The 13,958-nt window shown below is 28.0% G+C and overlaps 1 protein-coding gene across 3 annotated transcripts; it reads left to right on the top strand.

Annotated features, from left to right (window-relative positions):
- Positions 1 to 1,981: 1,981 nt before the first annotated feature.
- On the top strand, positions 1,982 to 13,526 carry LOC107436956 (progranulin). 3 transcript variants are annotated; one of them, XM_087157659.1, is made up of 4 exons: positions 1,982 to 2,047; positions 5,322 to 5,412; positions 8,954 to 9,271; positions 9,573 to 13,526. In XM_087157659.1, the coding sequence occupies exons 2-4, from the start codon at positions 5,325 to 5,327 to the stop codon at positions 10,733 to 10,735; spliced, it is 1,569 nt and encodes a 522-aa protein (XP_087013785.1). In that variant the 5' UTR covers positions 1,982 to 2,047; positions 5,322 to 5,324; the 3' UTR covers positions 10,736 to 13,526. The 3 variants fall into 3 exon arrangements, with proteins under 3 accessions (XP_087013785.1, XP_087013783.1, XP_087013784.1); XM_087157657.1 differs by having other exon boundaries at positions 2,039 to 2,065; XM_087157658.1 differs by lacking the exon at positions 1,982 to 2,047 and adding an exon at positions 4,551 to 4,693.
- Positions 13,527 to 13,958: the final 432 nt, after the last annotated feature.

Genomic DNA, 13,958 nt, shown 5'->3' with positions numbered 1-13,958 from the left:
ATTCACCGGCGTTCATCAAAGTGCTGACAAATGAAGGATTGAACTAGCCTTATCTTTGGGTGTTTTAAAAACTCAAGTGATAATAGCCTACACTTAAATATTTAACCCAGTAGTCGTATGTAAAATGTTAAAATGTCACTCGTTTTTAGAATGAATTAATAATTTCAAAAAATTGGTGATCAGTGCACACCTTTTATTATAATTTTGATTTCAAAGATTTAATTTTTTATCAAAATTGTTTGAGATTTTCTATGAGAGAATTTTTTGTAAAAAAAAAAATAATAATTTTCGAAAGAATTTCAAAAAAAGTATCAAAATTTCAAATCAAATGACTAAAAACAGCGATTTGAATCGTAATTTTAATGACATGATTTGAAAAAAACCGCATTAGCTTTAAAAAGAAACTTTGAGGCAAACTTTTGAAAATTTCATAGGTTTAAACTAAACGGCTTTTGTACTTTATTTAATAAGGCTGCCGTGATATAAACTTATAAAAAAAATTATCAAAATGCAGCCAAACCTATCTATTTTTATAATGCCAACTCTTTTACTACATTTTTACCTCTTATATCCTTTAATTCATTTTTTTTTTAAATTTAGTTTAACTCCTATTACATTTTCAAACTCATAAATTTACAATTGTGCATGTAAACTTCCACTTAAGTGCTATTAATGTTGAATGACATTACTGAATGAATAGAATCTACCACTGATTAGATTCTGGTGAGGGAGTACTGTAGTATTTCTACCACTACAAAAATATAATTCCAATTCACTAGTATATAAGACATGTTAACTCGAGTCTATGGTGAGGTGCCTTTTCATAGATGAAGGTTGGCATTGTTGATAACTACTCCTCTCCCCTCAAGGTACTATAGGTATTGTAGAAGTAGACAGCTAATATATTAAAAGTATGGTTATATTAGATATTTACTGCAAACGAAAATGTAATGGGATCGAAATGCATACAAATCAAAGGTTTCAAAGAATGCATATGTTTCATGTTTTTAAAATTTCGATCGTTTTAAAAAGAGTATCAGAAAACATACTATAAAAAGCTAAGCGAGATGAGGTTAGGCCCCTAATATGCATAATTCAGGATTTATAACAGTGTATGTATGCAAAAAAAAAAAAAAGTATTAAACAAAAAATATTTTCGAAACTTCTAGTATTTTAGAATTGTTAAATAGTGTGAATTTTTCAGAGAACTGCACTTAACCAAAAATGTATTGAATAATAGAAAAATAGACACCTTGTTTTCATTTTAAGAAGGAAATTTTTCCTCTGATTATTGAATTGTTTTAACTCTATTTTACTTTAATTATTTGCTCGAAGCTTAGTACTCATAAAATTTTAAACTATACATGACAAATCACAGAAAAAATTAAGTTTCAGAAAAAAAAAATTCAAATTCATTTTGCGCAGTAATTAGTCATCAAAATTAACTTTCGATTTTATGGAAGTAATTCTATAAAATCGAAAATCAACATCTTTTATAATCGTAGTAAAAAAATAAATTAAAAAAAAGGTTTCTTAAAATTCCTAACATAAATATATCAAATTTAAGTAGAAAAAAAAATAACATGAAGTGAAAAATTGCATCTAAACAGAACGATAATATATTTATCATTTATATTTATCACAGAAATTTATCCACAGCAATAAAATAGAAATATATAATTTAATGAAATCCTTGGTACATTATAAATTAAAATGTGCTAGAAGTAACGAAATATGATGAAAGATCGTTCGAAATTATAAATAAATAAATGTTTAGATATAACAAACAGCTAACCGTTTTGAATCATTCGTAAAGCTGTTCTGCTAATTCATCACAAAAGTACATGAAATAGGAGAAATCACTACGCCTCCGAATTCCAAACAAACCAGCGATGCACAATTTCAGATTTCATATGACAGGATATCAATTTAAATTATTTTACGAACGGTTCATTTGAATCTGCTTAAACTATAAAGCCGGCGTGGATTAGAATTTACTTATTTCCAAAACAACATACGTCGCTACTAGGTTTTAAATTTGGATTTAGTAAGTATGAAAAGTAAAGTAAGCATGACATTTCTATGTTTGTTCATTGTGAATATTGTTACATTCCTTATATTAATTTTATAATTCCTTATTCACTATGCTATTTTAAAATATTACATTATACTCGGCTATAATTATGGTACTTTTAAAATCCACATAACTTCTGTAGACTAATAATTTTTAGATTTTTATCCTTCTCCGCGATATTTTCTTTCTAATATTTATAGAAATTTCAATGCCTGATTTCACAAATTAATTCAATCTGAATTTTTAATATACAGTTTTTGCATTTAAATTTGTAAAATTGGTCTTGTATATAAAATGTTTTATTAAAATTTCAACAATGAATTCGTTACAATATTAAATAGTTTCAGTTTTTAATTTACAGATTTTTTAACAGCGTTTTTAGCGGATTAATTCGTGGATTATACCGCAGATTAATTCGTGGATTATACCGCGGATTAATTCGTGGATTATACCGCGGATTAATTCGCGGATTATAACGTGGATTATAACGTGGATTAATTCGTGGATTATAACGTGGATTAATTCGTGGATTATACAGTGGATTAATTCCTGGATTATACCGTGGATTAATTCATAGATTATATCGTGGATTATACCGTGGATAAATAACAATGTTAATATGGTGTACAATAACAATAGTTTTAATGGTATGGTGGGGAAAAAATAAGATTAACATAAGAAATACAACTTTAAACAATTTTCGCTACTTCATATTAGGTGCCGAAGTCAATCATCACTGGCTGCTATCAGTGTGAGGGTGGGTGACCACTTGGATCAGTCTGCGTAGGGACCGAGGGTGTGCGGTATTGGTCCTCGTTAAACTGTTCTACCGTAAAGTGCTCGACTTCGCGTGCAGGTCGTCGGGCTACCGAAGTGGGGGTGTCATCCCCTCAGCGGAGGATCAAAATTGTGATGGCGTGTCTTCGGATCATCCTCAGGGATGTTTCCCAGACCGTCGCCAATAGCTCATTGTGCAGCTCTAGGGCGATGTAAATGAACAAATCGAAATCATATTAGGTGCATGATTTTCAGAATGCAGCTTCTCCCTTAATAATAAGGCTTTCAATGCGAATTCGACATCAACAAGTGTGGTTGAAGTGAATAATGCTCTGCTCTGTTAAATGCTCTCTAGCGCAGAGGTAGCAGGTTCGAATCTTGCCGTTACCCTGGTTATATCTTTGTGATGCCCTTCTCTAACTTGTCTCTCGCAGTGGACTGATCGTAAAGACACTGTTCCCAGGAGATCTCCCAAATGCAAATCAAAAGGACAAGTGTTTTAAAAGTTTCAAAGTTTTTATATAAATATATATATATATTAAAAAGAAAAACAATTTTCGAATAGTATATGAAAAATTCCTTTTAATTTCAAAGTTTTTATCCTATTCAATTTTATCTCATTGAGCTTAGCATAAAAAATTACACCTGAAAATGTATCTAACATATTTTATCTTCTAAATTGTAAAGTAAATATATCTGTAGAGAGAGAGAGAGAGTAAAGTAAAGTGTTCATGTCGATAAAAGTATTTTTCCTTCATAAAGCGCTTTTAATTTTTTAAACTATTCATTCTATTGACTCTTGTATAGTCTCATTTAATTCAACTTAAAACACTACATAGGAAAAAATGCTTCACTTGTCTAGATACTAATGTCTCTCGTCTATCATCTCGTAAATAATTTAATTCAATTTAGCGTAAAAAAATTCATTGGAATCAATGTATCACTTACCTGTTTGCAAGAAATTGAATTCTCCCCCTCAAATCACCCCCATTTCTCTCAAAAAAGGGAGAAGCACACAGAGGGAAGTACGGGAGTTTTCAGATATTATTTATAATGACATAACAAAACTTTCTACCAAAAATATAAATAAATAAATGAATAAATAAATAAATGATTAAATAACTAAATAAAGGAATAAATAAATGAATAAATAATAATCATAAAAACAATAATAAAAAAATACTTTCAATATTAATTTTTCTGAGAAAAAGCTCCTTTTATTGCTATAACTACTGAACTACGATATATTTCATCTAAACCGCAGGAAATTGAGCTCGCGACGGATTGTCGCTACGATAAGTTGTGCCTGCGGCGAATTGTATATAACTAATTGTATATAAGAGTATATAACTAAGCGATTTTTCGCACTCTGTGCAAACGATTGATTCCGTGTTCATTTTTTTTATTTTTTGAATATGATATGGATATGGTTTAAATAGTTATTTTCCCTTTATTGCTAAATGCTTTTTCAGAGAATTTTAAAGAAAAATATCAGCGAATAATGTCTTTATAAAATTTTAGTTCTTCTTCACAAACATAAAAGTGTTTAAACCGTTACGACTAAAGACGCTTGTGGTGATATAACGCCTATTAAAGGACAATGCGACCGATGAAAACGATTACAAATGAACCAATCAAAAACATTTGTGTTTTCGTCTGGCCGGCTTTCAAAGCAAAATATTTTATCGATTTATTAATTATCGTTATCGGTGTAAAGCTAAACAATCGATCACGAGGATTTCAGAAATAAAATTTAAACAACAGATTAGATGCTTTAGTTGATAAATCAAATCCATATTTTTAAAAAGATTATTGAATGAAAGCATTTATTTTCTAATTCTGGTATGCATGCGAATCTTTTATAGGCGAATTATTCCATTCGTAACCAAGTATAATTTAATCATATTTTATTTTCATTGTAAATTCATCATTGCTCATAAAATTTGTTCTTTTGTTTATTTTGTTCTGCATTAATTTCCTATTATCTGTTTATATTTATGATGTTGCTATACTTTTTAAAAAAAAAAAAAAGGATGAAGACAAAACTGGTTTAAATGGTTATTTCTCCCTTTATTATTAAGTGCTTTTTCAGAGAATTAAAAAAAAAAAAAAAAAAAATCACCACATTTTGCCTTTATAAAATTTTAGTGTTTTCATACAAACATTAACAAGTCTCAAAATAATTTAAGACTAAAATTTTCTCAATATTGAAATAGGTGATTTAGAAAATTTACAAAATATAATTTCATTTGAAAAAACATTCTACAAAAGATGTAATGTGTGAGAAGCGCTTTAATTAATTGTGCCAAAATGATTTAAAATTTTTTTTTGATTAAATTATTTCAATATGGAGAAAATATAATAAAAATAAAATACGTTGTTAAAGATTTTAATAATATGTTGCATATGATGAGTGTTATAGTTTGTTTTTTATGAACATATAATCATTGATATCGTTTTAAAATTCCAGAAAATGAAGTGTTTGATTATTGTGCTGTTAGTTGCTGTAGTTTCTTCGAATAAACATCAATGTCCTGGTACTACTTTTTCATGTGATGATAGTATGTATCTAAAGTATTATTCTGTTGTTTTATACAAAATTTTCAAGCTATAAATATCAGTGTTTATTGTAAATTATACTGTGATTTTTATGTGTCTGTTATATAATTCTAACATCATTACTTAAGAAAGTTGTTCTATTTCCTTGTAGCTGTTATAATAGTTTGATTATTTTTTTTTTCTCTACTCATTCATTTTTAAACCTTTTAGTTTATTTCAATTCTAGGAAGTTTATAATTTTATATGCAATTTTTTAGCCATTTTACTGCAATTTCTACTCCTATGGGTACTTTTTGGATGGCTGGGTGCAATAAATTCAGCAACATTATGTTCTTGTAGCTTTTATGGGACAATTTATCAAATTCAGAGTTAAAAAATGTGCAGTTATGTTATTATCACTTTGCATCTGCAATAAGTTATACAATTCAAATAAATTTATTTGGTCTCATTTTCTAATATGCTTTCTTTTGAAAAAGCGCACCAATATTATTATACCTATTGTATATTTTATGTGGTCTTACTTTCTAATATGCTTTCTTATGCTCTATTATGTATTTTATTTGGTTTTGCTTTTCAACGTGCTTTCTTAGATAATCTATTGCATATTACATCAAATTAAATTGTGGTGATATAATTAGATGCCAGCAAATATTTTTTTTTTTTTTTTTTTTTTTTTTTTAGGAAGATCGTTTTTTCATATAAACATCTTTTCATCTGTTATGTGGCAATAAACATGTGCACAAGTTTTTTATATAGTTATATATATATAGAATCCTGTAAATAATAAATTTTGAAACAAAAAAGTAAACCAATTTGTTTCTAGTCAGTCACAATTTTCTGGTTCTAAATGTTTTAGTCAAAATAATATTGGTGCAATTTTTGTAACATTTTCAATGTATCCGAAAGTGTAACAGACTTTATACTAGAAAAAAGTGCATTATTTTATGAACACAGATAACTAATTAAGTAGCAATTTCATAATTATAAATAATTTGAAACTATTCTTACAATTTCAATAACCATAAATAGTTTATAATCACTATAAACTTAATTTTACCATTTCATCCCAAAATCTTTCGAAAACAATTATGTACACTACCTTACAATAATAAAAGTCATTTTCAGCTTCTGATATTTATAAAATTTTTTCAAGAAATACTTAAAGGATTACTTTGTAACCTTGAAGGTGTTAGGTTCATGTGCTTTTTCATACTTAGCAATAAGATTTAAAGCTTTCAGAGGTTTTGCAGACCAACAATAAATTATGAAAGAAAACCTTTTTGAACACCCTATACCAGATAATCAAGCAATAAGCTTGTAACTTGTATAGATTACTTGTTATTTGTTATTTTTAATAACTGCTTAAAATTCCGTAGTGTTTTTCCATTGATTTCTCTCTACACTAGATATAATCTGTACTACTTTCTGTAACTATAAATAAAAAGGTCTAATAATATAGCTCTACAAACAATCTCATTACAAATAACCATGTGATCATGATTATTTTAAGTGTTTAGAGCCAGAACTACTTTGTTAAAGTAATTGGATTATAGAAATACTTTTTTAAATTTATTTTCATCTATAAATTCTAAAATTCAGTTTTGTTTTGTTTTCATTAATAACGCTATATTGTATTTAGTTTTAATATATTCAGTTATACTTTTTTTCATAGATTGATATTTAAATAACAATATTTCATATTGAAACTTACTTGCTCTTTTTACCCAGATAATGGTACTCTTTTGGACAAGTCACTTGTGCAAAACAGCCTTCAATTCTGAAAGATTTATTCTCACTTGATTTCACTATTTACATTCCCTTGCAAGCTTCATGAGACTTATCCCCTATTTCATTTGTAGAATGATTTATTTTCATGTTAATGCATCCTTAAAAACTAAAATATATTACAATACTATTGATGTATAATATATGATCATATTATATATTGATTTATAATATGATAGATAACAGAACTCATAAGTTGTGATTTTATTAAAAGCAAGCTTTCAAAACTTCTTCGGGTAAAATATTTTATCATATGAAGGTTAAATATTTTTGTTCCGTTTTGATTAAATGTTTAAAATTAGTTATTATATGTACTATAACATTATTGCTCAACATGTTAAATAATAACTAATTGATGATATGAATGTATAGTATTTGATGTTAAAAAAGAATATATGCATCAACATGAGTCTCCAGTATAGTTGAATATTCAGATTTTTATTCAAAGCATTTTTCGTTGCATCATTACTGCTTATAGTTTTCAGTCATGTTTTTTTTTTCCTCCAAAATGTATAAATAGCTTTAAAATATTACCTTTCCTTTCATAAGTGTACAAATTATTACTGGGTTATAAAGGAATAATGCCAGGATTTTGTAACTCCATTAGAAGTTATTTTTTAAATTTAATGAAATCACTCTTCTGTTAAAGTGAAATGGAAGGAAAAAGTTTTATCTTTTCAGTAGATTATCTTGCTAGTCCTATCTAGTATTGCCTTCGTTGTTTTTATTGTAGAAAAGAACCTTTTTTTCTTCTCCCTGTGCATTAAGTGGTGTGCATTAAAGAAGAGGTTCCCTAACTCATAAATTGAATGAGATTGTGTAACCTCCACCAAACCGATACTGGTCTGTATTTATTCTATTGATATCAACCATCTCAAGAATCCTCAAAACTGTGTTTTCAGAGGAGCTTCACAAATCACAGAAAGTGATTGAATATCATCTTTACAACTGACAGGGTGATTAATGGGGCACATATTAACACATTAAAATCAAAAACTTTGTACTTTTCTTAATGTTGTAGTCCCAAATTTATGTTCATAGTGTTTATTCATATACAATTTTGTAATTCCAGCATTTTTTTTATGTCTGTATTTTAAAAGGGTTGTAAAAAAATGCATAAATATTTTCAAAAAGCATTAATATAATATAAAAATAACCCAACTGCTCAAAAAGTTTAAAAGCTGATAAATTAAAGCTTAGGAATCTATCGATTGATAATTGCAGTGTTCATGTTTGGAAATTTTTCTGTAAGAAACTGGATAAAATGAAAATTACTTAAAATGGCCTATACTACTGTTTAATATAAGTATTATAAAAAAAGTTTAAATTTAAAAACATCATTATCGAAAAAAATTTAGCACCATTTTATAATTTTTTATCATTGTTTAATCAAAATTATAATTTTGTTTGAAAATTTATTTCGTATCACATTTCAATGTAATTTAAGAGTTTTTTTTCCTCATATTAATTTTTTTAATGTCGTAAACATTTATTAAAGCTGCAGTGACTCAAAAGCACTGAGCTTTCATTGGGAAAGACTGCAATTTGATATCAGTGATTGGTCACAAATTACTAAACCTCCAACCCCTCCTCCAGCCTACAAAAAACTGTTGCTAAAATGTTTTACTTTCACATTTATTAGTTTTGGAGTTTTCCTTCTCATAAATAATTTATTCTTTGATAGGAAACATACTTTGAAAAGATATGATTGATTTTAGAAATTTACACAGTTGATTAAACATTGTATAATTTTTCTAGGTGCTACCTGTTGTCAATTGCTTGATAAAAGCTATGGCTGTTGCCCTTTATTAAATGCTGTTTGTTGTGATGATCATATACATTGCTGTCCTGCTAATACCAAATGCTCAGCTGGGATGTGTATTCAGCAGACTTCAAGAGGAGTCACAAGTTTCCTTGCAAACCCAATCAGAGCAAAGAATGTAACATGTCCTGGTGGCCAGTTTACTTGTCCTGATGATACAACTTGCTGTGAAGGCTCTGCGCCTGGTTCATATGGTTGCTGTCCTTTGGAAGATGCTGTTTGCTGTGAAGACAAGGAGCATTGTTGCCCTAGTGGTACATATTAATTTTTTTAATGTCGTAAACATTTATTAAAGCTGCAGTGACTCAAAAGCACTGAGCTTTCATTGGGAAAGACTGCAATTTGATATCAGTGATTGGTCACAAATTACTAAACCTCCAACCCCTCCTCCAGCCTACAAAAAACTGTTGCTAAAATGTTTTACTTTCACATTTATTAGTTTTGGAGTTTTCCTTCTCATAAATAATTTATTCTTTGATAGGAAACATACTTTGAAAAGATATGATTGATTTTAGAAATTTACACAGTTGATTAAACATTGTATAATTTTTCTAGGTGCTACCTGTTGTCAATTGCTTGATAAAAGCTATGGCTGTTGCCCTTTATTAAATGCTGTTTGTTGTGATGATCATATACATTGCTGTCCTGCTAATACCAAATGCTCAGCTGGGATGTGTATTCAGCAGACTTCAAGAGGAGTCACAAGTTTCCTTGCAAACCCAATCAGAGCAAAGAATGTAACATGTCCTGGTGGCCAGTTTACTTGTCCTGATGATACAACTTGCTGTGAAGGCTCTGCGCCTGGTTCATATGGTTGCTGTCCTTTGGAAGATGCTGTTTGCTGTGAAGACAAGGAGCATTGTTGCCCTAGTGGTACAACATGTAATCTTAAAGAACTGAAATGTGATGGAGATGGTTTCACCTCTTTGATGTACGATTCCAAAAAGAACCTTCATAGGTCTCATAATGTGGAGATGGACCAGATTGTTGAAATGGAGCCGAGTTCAAAGTCTAATTTTGTATGCCCTGGATCTTCTTTCCAATGTCCAGATGTTTCCACTTGTTGTAAATTGCCCGGTGATGAGTGGGGCTGCTGCCCATTCGAAAATGCAACATGCTGTGAAGACAAGGTGCATTGTTGCCCAGAAGGTATGACCTGCAATGTTGCAGAACAGAGTTGTGAGAGAGATGGTTTCACTTATTTGATGTTTGATTCCAAAAAGAAACTTCATAGATCTCACAATGTGAAGATGGATCAGATCGTTGAAATGGAGCCAAGTTCAGTGTCTAATGTTGTATGCCCTGGATCTTCTTTCCAATGTCCAGACCTTTTCACTTGTTGTAAATTGCCTGGTGCTGAGTGGGGCTGCTGCCCATTTGAAAATGCAACATGCTGTGCAGACAAGTTGCATTGTTGCCCAGAGGGCATGACCTGTGATGCCACATCCACTCATTGTAGCCGAGGATTTTATAATGTGACATCTGTTCGAAATGTGCCTGCCATGTCTGTAAAATCAGAGCTTATTATATGTCCTGATCACTCACAGTGTCAGGACAGTATGACCTGTTGTCAATTAAAAAATAATAAATATGGTTGTTGTCAATATCCTAATGCAACATGTTGCCCTGATGGATTGCATTGCTGTAAGAATGGATATAAATGTGATGAGGGTAAAAAACAATGTGTAAAGGATGCTCTAGAATCGAATATGGTTTAGTTCATTTTATTTTTTACATGCTTGATCTGATGTTAATTATCGAAACAATAATATTCGTTTAAATTATATTTGTTTAAATTTAATCATTTAGAATCTCGTGCGATTCTAAATAATGACATTCTGAGATTCTAAATCTCCTGAGAAATGATGACAGCATTTAGCTGATATTTTGAATCATTACTCTTTATTTTTTTCCTCTTGGTTGTGGGAATTTTTCTTTTTTCATTATAAAAAAGTGTTGGAAATAGTTATTTTTCTTATTATATGCTTAAAAGACTGCTAGAGTTAAGCCGTTTGTAATTTGTTTGAGCATTGTATGAATTATATTCATTAATCTTATAAATTTAATCAATATAAAGTTTTTTTTGAGCAGAGAGAATAATGAGCATTAGACAATATGAATAAAGTAAAACACAGTGAATGAAGGCACTAAAATAGACACAATATTAATATAGTTAATTTTTGTGTCTTTATTTACGCTACATTCACATTGTTTTGCTTTATTTTTATAAAGCACAAAGTATAGTCTGTCTTCATTTTGCATTAGTGTTATGTACTGAAACCAAAATTTAATGTATTATATTAACTAATCTTAATTTACTCAGGAATTAATTGCTCCTAGTATCTATCTCTAGGTTATAAAATTAGATTTTAATAAAGTTTGAGTGTTTACTAATATAATTTTTAAATTTATATTATTCTTTTCTTCCAAAAGCACTTAACTTTTTTTATTATACTCGAAGCAATTTTATTTCGTTTTTGGACATAGAGATTATATGATTTTCTTTGGACCTCAATTGTGCCATCAATAAGCCATTGTGAATGTTATGTTTTTTAGATCGAAAAATTATTTTGATCAAGTATTGAAAATAGAGTATGTGTCTATCGTTAAATTTCTACTGTCTCAGTTTCATTTTGTGAAGTAAGTATCCACAATTCAATTGCATGTTATTCTATGCTAGAAACATGTTAATCTATGCTTTAGATTTTATTTAATACATAAATGTAAACAGTGAGACACAAATTTACGATTAAAACTTAAAGAATTAAATACATGTATTTTTATAAATAATATATTGTAAAAAATATATAAAACATGTTTCAAAATAAAATTTAAAATAATGTTCGTAATAATGTTCAAAATAAAATTTAAAATAATATTCATAAAAATTATTTGGGTTTTTTTTTTCTGAATAAAACAAATCTATGTATTTTCCTTCTCACATTCAAAATTCATAATTTAAAATTGATATAATATTAATTCCTTTTATTTTGGGTTTAAAGCAGTAAAATAATTGAAACTTATTGCTCACATTTCAAATTATTCTTCATTAGAAATTTGGGCCTTAAAATTAGTATTGGCAAGTGTATTGCATTTTAATTAAATTTATCATGTTTTAACAAATTAATGTTCCTGAATTTGTGGTTGGTTAAACTATTTTTTAATGTCTGTTAAATAAAACTGTATTAACTTTGATTTTTTAAAAAAAAAAATGTGTCATTATTTTATTTGAGAGTTGTTGATGAATAACTTTTATAAAAGTGTAAAATATACTTACTGTGTGTTAAATAATGTATGTTAAACTTCATTAACTGCAATTTTATTTATTTAATGAAACGTTTTTTTTTTTTTTTTTGGAAAGAGATTTGTGTATGTTTTTTTTTTAAAGATAAAATCTTAATTTATTTTACTTATTAATTTTAATATTATTGAATATAGATTTTTTTGATTACTGTATGAAACTGATTATTTTGTACATATATTTTGTTCCGTTTAACACGGAATTATAATAAAGCATTTTTCTATTTATTTTACCAATTATTTTTAACCGTTGTTTTTGAACCTGTCAAAAAGCATACACAATTGAAAGCCACCTAATTTAATGAAAATTTAAACTAAGAATTTTGTTCTTTTAAAATTGTCAATGTTATCTTAGATAATTACTTTGAAATATTTTATAATAGTAGATGCATATATAAATTAATAATATTTTTAATGATTATATCCAGTCACTGACATTATTATGAATATTTATTATCCAGTCACTGATGTGGAACATTTAGTGACTGGAACATTACTGAGATTGAATTCTATTTTCTTTGACAAAGAAGAGAATAGACATGGGTTTAAGTGCTCGTCCAAAGAAACACGATTGAAGGTTATGATTAGTTAGTCAAAAGAAATGCAGTTTATATTTTCTGTGTTTCATTAATTTGTTTTTGCAAGTTTTAAAAAAATTATTTTTTAAAATTGATTACTTGCCACTTATAACTTAAAAATATGTACCGTTCATTTGCATTCAAATCAATCCCAATTAGCAGACTATGGGCATATTTTTTTCTTCATATTTTCATGCAAAAGTTTCATTACATTTTCTTTAGCTTTGTGTTCATTTATGTAAGTATTTCTAAGCAAGAAATATGTATTTAAGTTGTGTGCTAAAAACTTTTTGTCTATATTTTTATCAATTCGTATTTTTACAAATACAATTATTTAGCTTTTTTTTTCTTTTTTTTTTACTCTTTTGTTGTTTAATTATACTTTATTTTGTTTTGTTTTATTCTTAGTTGATGCTTCCAAAAATTAGGGAGGATTTTTTTTCTTATTTTTAATAATGATATAATTTCTTAATTTGTTATAATTGTTAAACGTTGCACTATGCAATATTGTCTTTCAAAAAAAATATTTATGTAGAATTGTTTGCATTTTTGTGGTTCTTAATAGTAAAAATTGTAAAATATTGAATTAAAATGTCTGTTGTAAGTTAAAATAAATCTCATTTTGAAACAATGGTTTGTTAGATGAAATTTTTTCTTTTTTTAAATTTCTTTATTAGATTATCTCTATTATCGATTATGTTCAGTACACACACACTAAAAAAAAAGCTTTTAAGTCATTGATCAGATTTCCACATATTAAAATGAAAACTTTCGACCACTCTTCATAGTACACTATCGGTGTAAAAATTTCTAGACTGCAGCTACCTCTACAATTTTATGGTCAAAAATCCAGATCAGGAGTAAAATAAGTATGTTTCAGGTTTAACTTCATCACTTTTTTTAATCAACATTAGAATTTTTAGTGATTTTTAAACTATTTCCTTTGGCAGATTTCCTATACTTCAGGATGAGTAAAGAAGCAGAATTTGAAGTTATATAATATCTCAAGCATCATAAACAGTCTATACTGGAAGTTGGAAATTTGTTTCTTTGCCCTGCATTT

This window comes from Parasteatoda tepidariorum, chromosome 2 (genome assembly GCF_982258835.1).
Source record: "Parasteatoda tepidariorum strain Cologne lab strain chromosome 2, Ptep-v5.0, whole genome shotgun sequence".
NCBI classification, from domain to species: Eukaryota; Metazoa; Arthropoda; class Arachnida; order Araneae; family Theridiidae; genus Parasteatoda; species Parasteatoda tepidariorum.
This window is presented reverse-complemented; position numbering and strand designations above follow the sequence as displayed.

Excerpts from the sequence above, each read along its gene's own strand:
- LOC107436956 (XM_087157657.1), top strand. Across the intron at positions 5,413-8,953 it reads TACTTTTTCATGTGATGATA|GTGCTACCTGTTGTCAATTG; the intron begins GTATGTATCTAA and ends TAATTTTTCTAG. Across the intron at positions 9,272-9,572 it reads GGAGCATTGTTGCCCTAGTG|GTGCTACCTGTTGTCAATTG; the intron begins GTACATATTAAT and ends TAATTTTTCTAG.